The sequence below is a fragment of the Macrotis lagotis genome, chromosome 1, assembly GCF_037893015.1.
Source record: "Macrotis lagotis isolate mMagLag1 chromosome 1, bilby.v1.9.chrom.fasta, whole genome shotgun sequence".
NCBI lineage: Eukaryota > Metazoa > Chordata > Mammalia > Peramelemorphia > Peramelidae > Macrotis > Macrotis lagotis.
The window spans coordinates 377,500,930-377,513,483 of NC_133658.1; the positions used below are offsets into that span (position 1 = coordinate 377,500,930).

The 12,554-nt window shown below is 38.2% G+C and overlaps 1 protein-coding gene and 1 long non-coding RNA gene across 2 annotated transcripts in view; one reads left to right on the plus strand and one right to left on the minus strand.

The window, feature by feature from the left end:
- WWC1 (WW and C2 domain containing 1) overlaps nt 1-12,554 on the minus strand; it is a 142,826-nt gene that overhangs the window by 44,703 nt on the left and 85,569 nt on the right. The window contains exons 4-5 of the mRNA XM_074212465.1: nt 9,530-9,606; nt 8,967-9,046 (exon numbers count right to left, since the gene is read on the minus strand). Of these exons, the coding sequence (XP_074068566.1) occupies nt 8,967-9,046; nt 9,530-9,606 (157 nt within the window). The remainder of the gene's footprint in view (nt 1-8,966; nt 9,047-9,529; nt 9,607-12,554) is intronic.
- Nucleotides 1,529-8,696, plus strand: LOC141506052 (uncharacterized). Its single transcript, XR_012473758.1, has 3 exons — nt 1,529-1,647; nt 6,754-6,832; nt 8,338-8,696. It is a non-coding gene; the product is annotated as an uncharacterized LOC141506052 (long non-coding RNA).

The following is a 12,554-nucleotide window of genomic DNA, read 5'->3' on the forward strand; positions in this document are numbered from 1 at the left end:
TCGGGCTGCTTGAATTTGGTTATATAATTAACTGCATTCAGCTTCAATTACAATTACTAATTGATTCAGGCCTTCTATCATGGCACCTGGCAGCAGACAGTCACTCAACTGGTAGAGGTAAAGGCAGGCAGATGGTTAGGCCCCATTGCTCCAATAGTTCAGCACTTAGTTAAGGACATGGATCATTTTTTTTTTTTTGAGGGGACAGTGTCTAAAAATCCCAGAGAGACCACATATCTCAGATTATATGTTATATGTCCTGGGATCAGCACTGAAATATATGTTAAAATAATAATAGCTAGGGGTAACTAGGTGGCACAGTGAAGAGAACCCAGGCTCTATTGGAGTCAGGAGGACCTGAGTTCAAATCCAGACTCAGACACTTAATATTTAGTTGTGTGACCTTGAGCAAGTCATTAAACACCACTGCCTTGCAAAAACAAAAAAAAAATTCATAATATTAATTAACATTTATACGTGACTTTCTGGTCTGCAAAGTGCTTCTCAGATATTATCTCACTTTATCCTCACAACAGATGGAAGTAGATAGATGATTTGTCCAGGGTTGTACAAGTATGTATCTGAGGCCTAGTTTGAATTCAGGTCTTCCTGACTTCAGGCTCTGCTCTTTCTATCCACTGAGCAATTTTAATATCTGCCTCTACTGCATATTAGGAGGGTCAATACATAACAAATCAAGATATTCATTAACATAAGTTCCAGTTAGTTTGTCAGGTTACTTAAGTGGAATCTCTAAGTAACTGAGGCACAGTATCATATGACAATGTGGTTCAGTAGGAAAAAAAACAAAAATACTAGATTTAGGGTCAGATAATCTGGATTAAAATTCTGTCTCTCTCATGGACTATCTATATGATATGATAAAAAATTTCATTTCTCTGGGTCTTAGTTTCTTTATTTGTAAAATGAAGAGATTAGACTAGATGACTTCTACAGCTTTTTAGTTGTAAATCCTTTGGTCATTTGGCCTATAGATCTTTATTCTTGTGGGGAAAGGGATCTTAGGAAAGTGCAGGCCAATGAACTATGCCCTGGAGGTCAGAACCAGATAGGGTGAAGTTAGAGAGAGGATACCATGGAGGAAAGAGGACAGAAAGGCAGAAAGAACAATTTTGGTCCACTTCACAACTTTGCCCCAGGCTGGACCTGAGGTTCTCATTCAATAAAGTCAAAGGAAGCCACTTATTCTGAGCGAACACCACAAACCCATTATTTCAGGGCAATAAAATGCTAACACACACTTTTCTGATTCCATGTGCAGGCCAAGCTGTCCTTGTCTAAAAATAACCTGAGAAGGGGATCACTTGAAGGAACATGATTTTCAACATGGTTTCATCATCTGTAAGTCTTTGAACAGAAGACCAAGAAAGGGAGTTCAGCCTAAACACAGCCCCCTTTAGTTATTTCAGGCTCCACAGGGAGAGCCCAGCCCCTGGAAAACAAAGCTTCCATTTATCAGTCCCCACTAAAAATAGAATGTCTATTCCCTCCAAGCACTTGGGTCCTGGCAATCCTGCCAGAATGTCTCCTCTTGCTCTCTGGTTTAATCAGAAAAATTAGTCTAATCAGGGCCTTTCCCAACGGAATCCTGTCTAAGATGCTCAACGGAAGCCAGGGTCCCCCAGGGTAAGTGTGCTTACAGGAGGGGACACCCACTCTGATTGGAACCAGGCGCCCAGTGGTGGAGGGGGAGACACCAGCCGACAGAGCACGTCCAGGGGGCTTGAGGCTTTAGGGTGGGGACTTTGCCCAGCAACCTTCTGCCAAGGCAGTTTGAATAGCTTTGAATCCCCAGTCGGGATGGGACAAAAGAAGCTTGTCTTCTGTGCTGCCTGCTCCTTAAGCAGCCTCTACCTGACTTCTCTCTCAGGCCTTAGCAACCCAGTCTGTGGAATTTGGCTCCAAAGAACAGACTCCGAAAGGGAACACTCTGGGAATGCAAGGGGGAAAAAAAAGAACAAAGGATCACCATTATAAGTGTCGGTGAATGAATCTTTTTTTTTTTTTAAGGAAAGTGGTGGTGGGGTTTTTTAAAATAGGATTTCCAAGTGGCACAGCTGTCCTTTCTCATGAACCTTCAGAGGTACAAGGAACCATAAAGGGTCAAGGAGAAAAATGGACAAATAGGACAAAGGTTCTGGAAATAAATAATTCCTTCTTCTCCTGTCCATACAGCTCTTACCTGGTTAGCAATAAAAAAAGAAAAGAGAAAAGTGAGAGGGAAACGTGCCACCCTTCCCCTCAAATGGAAGAATTTTCAATGGTTCCTAGTCACAGAGGACAGAAAGAGTTTGATTCATGGAAATTTCCAGATAATCTCCCACTCTTAGATTTAAGCATTAGTTTCCATCTCATTCCAGGTCCATCTTTCAACCTTGACAGATTTATAGAACAAACATTTAAGCTGGAACTGTTGACAAAGAGCAGAATGAATAGATTTGAATTCTCCATTCCTTCTTTGCTTGAGGAGAAGCAGAGGGGTCTTGAATAACCCAGGTACTGCACATCAACCCCTAAGTAACTAAACCTAGTCTGGTATTCTCTCCTTCTTTATATTATATCAGACTTCCTCATCTGAGTAAATGTTTTATCTACAGTAGAAACCAAGATGCTAGAAACCAGGAGCTGATTTTCATTTTACCTCTCTCTCCCTAGTCTAACACAGTCTCTTTCACATAGTAGGTACGTAATCCAGTTTTTTACATTGACTGGAATTGTCACTCTTGTTTATTGTCTTAAGAAGTCATGATAATAGTGCTTTAGAAGTGAAGATTCATGGTACATCATTCATCATTTATATTCCTGCCCATTCATCCATGAAGTCTAACTTCTGGCTGGCAGTGTTGGTCAGAGCTGCCAATCAAGGTTTATCTCTGTGTCTAAAGGGGAGGAGAGAGAGCTGTTTTGGGGGTTTGGGTGTCAGCTTGTAAAAAACCTAGACTTTTTTTTCAAGACTGCTACAGTGGAGCAAAGTGGTAAAACAGGTTTTTGGGTAGCTGGGAGAAGAATAGGGAACTTTCTAACCTAAGCAGAATCTCATGGAAGGATGGACTGGGGGAGGGGAAACATTAAGTTGTGAATGAGTAACTCTCAAACTATGTACAACGGGAGTTAATTCTGCAAATGAAGAATGGAAGATCTGAGGCTCAGAAACATCAATTAGTAAATATTATGTGACTCTCTACTGGTCCTAGGAAGGTAGTGTGGTGCAGTAGAATTAACACTGGCTTTGTGTTCAAAGTATCTGGATCAAATTCCCTTTCCTGATTATTACTAATGTGACCTTGGGTAAGACATTCAACCTGCTCATCTGTAAAAGAGAAAGGGTTAAGCTAGATGGTCTCTGAAATTGCTTCTGGTTCTACATCTGTGATCCTAACTACAAGACTCTGCCTTTAAGAAGCTTCCAGGCAAGGGGCAGCTAAGTGGTGCAGTGGATAAAATATGGGCCCTGGAGTCAGGAGGATCTGAGTTCAAATATGGCCTCAGACACTTAATAATTACCTAGCTGTGTGACCTTAGGCAAGTCACTTAACTCCATTGCCTTTCAAAAAAAATAAATGAATAAATAAATAAATGAATAAATGAATGAATGAATGATAAGAATCTTCCAGTCTGGGTGGATGGACAAGGAAGACCCTCAGGATATAATGAGAAAACAATACAAGATGACTTAGCATTAGACAGACATCATGGTATGACAGAGACTGTTGGACTTGGGAGTCAAGAAGGTCTTAGTTCCAGTTCTACTTCAGATATTTACTAGCTGAGTGAACCTGAGCAAGTCACTGCACGTCTCTGTGCCTCAGTTTCTTTGTCTACAAAATGGTGATGATAATAATACTACTTTACTTATAGAGTTATTATTTAGTATCAAGGAGGTAACATGTAAAATACTCCTCAGACTTTAATATTAGACTGTATAAATGTGACCAATCATTTTTATTGTTAGAGCAGAGTGCTCTAGACCTGTGATTTGATCACTGAGGCAAACTCGATATTATGACACAGCTTATAATCTTAGATTGTTGCCTAGGACCCTGAGAAGTGACTTTCCCAGGGTCACAGAGATACTATATGTGGGAGTGGGGGAAGTGAATCCAGGGTATAGCCTTAAGTTATTTGAAGACTACTTGTGAGGCTAGCCCCCTTGGTGCACTGTACTATACTGTCTCTTAAGATTGATGATGATGATGATGACTAAATAGAGACACTCCAGTTTCAACCAGTAGCACCTTACACCAAGCAATAGATAAAGGATTGCATATTAAGCACCATGAGCTATATATAATCCATGAGCTTCTGAAACAGTAGAAACAGCTAAATTGGTTAAGATAGTTATGACTTGGGGCAGCTAGGTGGCGCAGTGGATAAAGCACCGGCCCTGGAGTCAGGAGTACCTGGGTTCAAATCTGGTCTCAGAAACTTAATAATTACCTAGCTCAGACACTTAATAATTACCTAGCCACTTAATCCCATTTACCTTACAAAAAAAAAAACAAACCTAAAAAAAAGATAGTTATACTTCCTTCCGTTGTAAAGAGCTTCTTGATGGCCACCTGAAACTAGCAGTTCACAACCCATCCTTCAAGCAGTTCTGGAGTTTTGGGGTAAAGGAGTTCAAGGAAAATGCAAGTTTACCAAAGAGAGGGAGGGAAAAAAAGGTCTGGAAGCAGATGTCTCCAAAGACACGAAATCAACCTGAGATTTCTCTAAAACCAGGAGTTTCTAGTTCTTCAAAGTGATTTAAGAGAAAGACATTTAGAATTAATTCATAATTATCAATCAATTAATGAGCCAAATTCATTAAGTACCCACTTTGTGTCAGGCACTGTACTAGATACAATGTGAAATATAGTTGAGATAAGGCAAGTACATACAGTACCCAAGGCAGTGTCTTGCACAACATTAGCATTGAATAAATATTTGGTGAGTGAATGAATGAATGGGTAAAAAGAGATAGCTAACAATACATATGGCTAAGTGTCAAGTAACTTATCCACACAATAATGCTATTGGAGTTCAGGGCATGAAGAAATCACTGCACATACCTAAGAGTGACACTGATGATAATGGCCACTCTACTGTCTATAATTAATACCGGATTTACCCGAAGACACTGTTGTAGTCTCAGACAAAGATAACTGAAGCTCTCTAGAAGGTTAATAGAAGCATGATGGAAAACCCTGAGAGGTATAATTAAGAAGAAAAACTGGATGATGGCAGGGAAGAAACTTAGGGGGAAGTTTGTAGAGAAAAGAGAAAGCATATTTAAGACTTTTAGATTTCCAAGAAATTTGCAGATTTCTAAAAATCACTCAAAGATTTCTGGAATGAAAGCTGAAGTTATGGCCTTCCAATGTGCCAATATAGGTTAAAATATCAACTTGGGGGATTTGTGAATTGGAATGGAGTTGCATTAGATAAATTCTCAAGTACCAAACTGAGTCCAACATTCTGTGACTCTAGTCAGGAATAGAAACCAAAATAATACCTAGCCTAAGGCTGACTGTACACAAAAACTGAAATACTAGATTCTTTTTCAAACTGTACCCATGATTCTCATGTTGAATTTTCTTTTTTCTATCAGACTTTTATAGTTTATTTATAAATACCTTTCTTGACTCAAATAAAACTTCTCCATTCAGATATTTCCTTTTTTCTGTTAATAATATTTTTGTCAATTACATATAAAGACAGCTTTCAATATTTATTTTTGAAAAATTTTGAGTTCTGATTTTTTTCTACCTCCCTCCTCTTCCTCCTCCTCCCAAGACAGTAAGCAATCTGATATAGGTTATACATGCACAGTCATTTAAACATATTTCCAAATTAGTCATGTTGCAAAAGAATAATCAACTTTCTTTACAATGCCCTCCAAAACCTCTCATTTTAAAAAGTCACTCCAGTCCTGTACTTCACACTCTGATAGCATTTCACTTTGATTGGCTGGTTTAAGGAGGCTGCCCAAGACACCCATATTTTCATTTCTCTTCAGACTGTACTCTTATCTTTTCTGTACTTTCTCTTCAGTGCCCCTTCACTTAGCTAATCTAGTCCCTATCTGACAAATTAAACTCTTACTTAAAGCCTTTCCAGGTAGACCAGATGGAACTTCAAGTCTCCAGGCATAGCTATTGAAAATCTATTGCTAACCTCCAAACCAAGGACATCTGAGGAGGAAAGAGGAGTTAGGTCTTTTGATGAATATTTTGGAAGTAATGAGCATTTCAGTCTTTTCAAGTCATAACAAAGAGGTGAATATCCATATGAATGACTGACCTTGTGGCCTAGTTTGGCTTCCTTTTGACTTACCAGGAGTTTTCAAAGCTTATACAAATTATACTATTTACCTCTTGCAATGTCTCTATGTTTTTCTCCTTCTTTCAAATTGATTACTCTCTTTACAATAGGAAATGGCAACTGAATCTTATGGTCCTAGCATAGTAGGATGTGTTTGATAGGAACGAAGTTTACAAGAAGTTATCATATATTTATGACAAAGAACTCCTCATATAGTACCCCTGTAAAAATAGAACTTTTACATTTCCCACAATATGCCAACACTGCCATACCAACACTATATCATAATAACTACCACCATCACCATAACCACCATTATTATTGCTAGAGGCTACTGTTGCTACTACTATTGACTACTACCACTACCACCAGTACCATTATTACTGGCAATGTTGTTGTTACTCATACTGTTCATTTTTCTCCTCCTAGTATTACTTCTATTATTACTACCATCACTACTACTACTATGAAGGAAGAAGAGGAAAGATGATGAAGAAAAAGAAACATGGTATGGAGATAAAGAGTTTGCTTTGGAGTCTGGTTTCAAGTCTTGCCTCTAGTTATGTGACTATGGACTAGTAAAATAATCTCTCAGTGCTCTGGGTAACTTTCTAAGACTAAACGTTACAGATGAATTGCATTCTGCATTGGCAGAAAGTTTCTACACTGAGAGATAGGAAAGCTTATGAAATCACAATTTTGAAATAAACATACACAAAAAGTTCATGTTTAGATATAGTGCTTTAAAGTCTACACTATATTTTGAAATGTCTGCAATTTTTTGTTTTGTTTTGTTTTTGTGTTTTTTGCAAGACAATGGGGTTAAATGACTTGAGCTGGGTAATTATTAAGTGTTTGGGGCCAGATTTGAACTTAGGTTCTCCGGACTCCAGGGCCAGTGCTTTATCCACTGTGCCATATAGCTGCCCTGAAGCGTTTGAAGTTAAAAAGAAATTATGACTTGATGCAAAAGACTTTTAAGTTGAAAAAGAAAATTTAGACTGAGTTATTTTTTTAAAAATTTTATTTTTTAGAAAATAAATGTTTTGCTAATGCTCTTTTTAAAAAATCAATTAAGTCAATTCCCAATGACTTGCTCTTTCTCCCACTGAACCCAGTGCATTTCTCTTTGTAACGAAGAAGTGGAATTAAGCCAAACAGATTGATACAATGATCATATAGGACAATATATATCTCATTTTGTTGATCAAGTGTGTCCAACATGTAGCATTTTTTGTGTTTATTAGTGGTATGGGTTGCATTGTTTTCATGAATGGGTATTGAATTCTGTATGCAGCCCTAGATGGGTTTTTACTATGTGGTCCAGAAGAGCTTAAGGGATGGACACCCCATACTAAATGGAATCTGTAAATGATTTTTTAAAAAACTACTTTGGATCATTCATGATTTGTTTGTGCTACTATTTACAATCTACTTTGAATACCCTTTTAAATTATGAGTACCATTATAAAGACATTTTTAATGTGCAGAATCCTCATCAATGAGAGGAGGATGAAACCTCCCTAGGGGCGGGGTTGGGTTTAGGTAAGGAAAGGAGGAGACAGATTGAGAAGAAGTGGGGTGGCCATCATTCACCTCCTAGCATTAAGTCCCCGGTCTTTGTTTTTGTTTTTTTGATGAGGTCCCTCTTTTGTGAAGCATGGTTTAAATTTCCTCTTGATCATGGTTCAAGCTTGACTGAAGGATAGGGTACTAGGAATGTGGGCCTACCACTTACCTGAAATGCAATCCAGCCCAGTTTTTTAATATTGCATCTCCCACCTTCATTTCCTTTTTCTACTAATTATTTTTATCTCAAAATTGATTACTGGCACAAAGAAATATGGACCTGAACAAAATGATAAGGCCTAAAGCAGATCAAAACAAAAACCTAAATACATGGCTACTGTTATTTTCCCCACAAACTGTTGAAGTTTGTGGATGATATTAATAGAGATTCAGAGATGGAACAAATCTTAGAGGTCATTGAGTCCAATTCTCTTCATTCTACAGATGAGACAACTGAGACCCAAAAAAGGTTAATTCACCTTGCCCCAGGTCACCCAGCTAATAAGTCTCTGAGGCCAGATCTGAACTCAGGACCCTCTTTATTTACTAGGTTGCAGGTATGTTTCATTTTTTTTATCATGTTTGCTTGAGTGCTGATTTCTGTGGATAATTTTAAGTTTTTCCTATTTAATAAATTGATTATAGAGTTATTACTGGACAAATGAAGAAATTAAAGCTATTAGGAGAAATTGTCCCTGAGCTCCTTAGAAAAATGTAAGCTCTGGATCAGGTAGTTGCCAAAATATGACCCATGAGTCAAATTCAGCTGGTCACCTATTTTTTATGGCCAGTGAGCTAAAAATGTTAATATAAAAAAATTAAATGAAAAAACATTCATGCTGAATTCTTGCTGAACCTTGCTCTAGATTTAAAGTGTTTTCTAGCTTTTAATCTAGACCATAAATAAAGAACTAAACAAGAATCCAAATTGGATTTTGTCAGTCACAGTGGTTCTAATGGTCAAGGGGAATCTTATTGACAGTAGGGGAGAAGAGTAAGGGATAGGAGATAAAAGGAGGAAAAGGAAATGGAAGGAAAGAAGAACCTCTAAAGTTTGGAACAGATACACGTACTTCTTCAGGGTTTGGAAGCCATGCTCCTTGAACTGCAGCTCTTGCTGGAGGTGAACCATCTCCCTCTTCAGCTTATTGACCTATAGTGAAAAACAAAGGTCCATGCTCAGTTACTAATGTGAGTGAGATTCTGATTCCCATTGTCACAATCCCTTGATGAATAGGAACAGATCCAAAGGGTCACTATATTAGAGTCTCCACCCCTCCCTATACTCAAGGAAGAGACTGATCCCAAATACAATTATTTTCCTTTAATTCTGACCCCTTTTACTTGAAACTCATCCCTTGAGACTTCCTATTCTATCTCCTTACCCCTCTGATTTTTTGGATTCAGTGGTATGGTACAGCTAAGCATTTTGCTTTCTGGTTTTTATAAGTACAACACTACAAAATCTAAGTCAATTCACAGATATATGGCTCTTTTCACCTAAAACAAACCCTTATACCTTGCCATGTATTTGGGGGTAGGGGAGATTCTGGCCCTAGAGATTCTAGGTTACTGGGATCCTTTCAGTGACTTCAGAAGAATTGTTTAATAGAACAACCGACAGAAGACATCTTACCCGAGACTTAGCAGTAGCAATCTCAGCTTTCAGAATCTCAGGGTCATACTTAGAACTGGATGATGAACCAGAGACCACTAGAATGAGGCAAAAGAAAAGACTTTTAAGTTGAAAAAGAAAATTTAGACTGTTATTTTTAAAAAGATTTTATTTTTTCGAAAATAAATGTTTTGCTGATGCTCTTTTTAAAAAAATCAATTAAGTCAATTCCCAATGACTTGCTCTTTCTCCCACTGAACCCAATGAATTTCTCTTTGTAACAAAGAAGTAGAATTAAGCCAAACAGATTGATACAATGATCATGTATGACAACATATATCTCATTTTGTTCTTATAGTCTACCACCTCCCTATTTTAAGGGGAGGGCACCATACTACTTTTTTTGTCCTTTGAAGTATATTTTTCCAACCATCTTTTGGATATGTTAAAAAGACCTTCAACACTTCACAGTGAAACACAGAACCAAAACCTCTAGTCATGAGTTAGTTTCCTGATGACCAGTCAAGCTGACTGGCTTGATTATGATTATCTCCAATAACAAATGTTGAGTTAATATAAATGCTATTTAAATGTTTCAAGTGAATTCATCTTGTCTCCCCATTGGGTCATTATTTTCTTGAGGACAAACACTGTCTTCAACTTCTTCTGCATCTCCCACAATGACTAATTCAGTTCTAGGCACATAACAGATGGACCAATTTGCTATGTGGTAAACCAATGAATGAGATAAGAGATCAGCTACATGAGACGAGAGAGAGAGTGTGTGTGAGTGTATTTACTTCCATAATTAGTTTATGTTATACTATGTCTGATAGCTCTGGAATCAGGTCACTCATTTTAGAGTAGCCCAGATGGCCACATCTTACCATTGTATTCTGACAAAAGAGAGAATCATAGATCATAAATTTAGAGCTGGAAGGATTTTAGAGGCCATTAAGTTCATTCTCCTCATTTAAGGAAACTGAGGCACAAAAAAAATAAATTGACTTGTCCAGGGATACATAGCTGGGAAGTCTCTGAGGCAGGATTTGAACCTAGGTCTTCCTGCCTCTAACCATAGAGTCCTACTTTCTGAGCGGGAGTAACTTAGAATTAAGCCTCTTAATATTTGCTTGGTAGCCTTTTGAAAAGGATGCTTTGTCTAAAATACCTTGATTTAACCAAAACCATGGATCCTCCACTAACTGTAACCTTGGTTAAATTACTTCTCCTTTTTGGGTATTAGTTTCTTCCTCTGTAAAATGAGGAGCATGAGACAATTCTAAGATCTTTTACTTGACTCATCACTGGATTATGGAGAAAATATTTTGCCATTAAAAAACTGGTATTTTCAAAACACCGACCTAGGTCACAGAGGGAAGGGCAGGTTGTCTTACTGTAAGGGGCAAGGTGTATAAGCAATCCTGACAGCACAGTCTTTCTCCTCTGGGTTTGAGCCACAGGTGTGGTCCTGGCCTCAGGCAGACCAAGAACAGTTTGTAAAACCCTTGCAAGCCACAACGGGTCATCTGAGTTGGAGAAGAGGTATGTGGCCTTACCGGTTAGGCCAGAGCAGTCTACTTGGATGGCAAACAATGCTTGTAAAACATTAGGAAAATAGACCTTAACCTTTTGAAAGGTCATTCTGGTGGGTCCTTTTAACTGGGTTGACTGAACAGTCCTTGAGTGTGCCTGGGTAGAATTTCTTCTTCTCCCCCCTTCCTTCTACACTCTCTAAACCCAAGAGAGATGCAAGCTCATACTGTTGCTACTTGGAATGTGCTAAGTCTAGTGTTAGGTTTCTCATATGAACCTGGCACTTAGATATACAGAATTTCTCACCTTTACGCTATTTAGTTCTACAAGCAAAGGTTGAGCAAAATTGCTGAATGATCTATAGAAAGGTTAAAGAATCATAGATTTAGAGCTGGGAAACTGAGGCCCAAAAAGATGAGGTGATGTCTGAAGTTACACAGTTGGTAAAGGACAGGTAAAATTTGAACCAATCTCCTTTGAAATGCAGCCATGTAGAGGACAATTAATATTCTGCCTTAAGATTTTGGTGGAAAACTTAACAGCTATAAATTAGAGACTATTTGCAATTTGTTGCTATTTATCAGTTTTTTAAGTTTGTAGAAGAGTGTGTGTTGTGTATATGTGTGTCTGTATGAATATGTGTGTTCGTGACATAATTTGTCAATAGAAACATTTTGTATTTGTGAATTTAAGTTTTGCTGCAGTGTACATTCTTTAACCTCTGAGAGGGCTGGGCATCAAAGGGTTATCCTTGCTTACACCAAAAAGGCCTCCCTACCACTCCTAACTTGGGGCACAGGGGGCGGAGCTGAGGGGTGAAGGTATGCTTTAATTTCCTTCTTGAAGTGGCCTGAGCACCTGCTATATAAGACAAAGACCAGGGAGTTGCTGGAAGGGGATAGAAAGCTCAAACAGGACCAACTTCAAAGTAATGTGCTTAGCTGCTTTCTGAACATTACAGTGACCTGAAAGTCACACTCGGTTTAGACAACCAAGGACTTGGGTCCTGTGGTGCTTCTCATGGTGTATTCTGAAAATGGAAGCTCTGCTAAAGTGGAAATTAAATGAAAGAAAGGAAGGGGAATGGGGTGGGAAGTGGGAATTGCTCTTTTTTTCTTTTTAAAGTCACACATCTCACTAGGAATGAAAGTCAGTGCAAATGAGAAAACTCTGAGGTTTTTGTTCCCAGTCTGAATTTAATCTGTCTCAGAGAGATTAAATTATTTTTTCTGGCTTAATTTTTAAAAAAGAGTATTTTGCTTATTGTCCCCCCCTCGATTTACTCATTTACTAAATGAGAAATATCTACCCTGAACAATGTCTCCTGAACTGTTCATGATTTTCCTCTTTTCTATTCAGTACATGGCCCTTTTTTTCTTCAAACTTTGGCTTAAAAATGATCACTTCCAGGAAATCTTTCCTGATTAACTTCTACTTTGACTGTTCTTCTGCTTCTGCCGTCTAAATAGATGACTTCTGGACAATGTTGGTTTAGGCAATGTCAATTTAA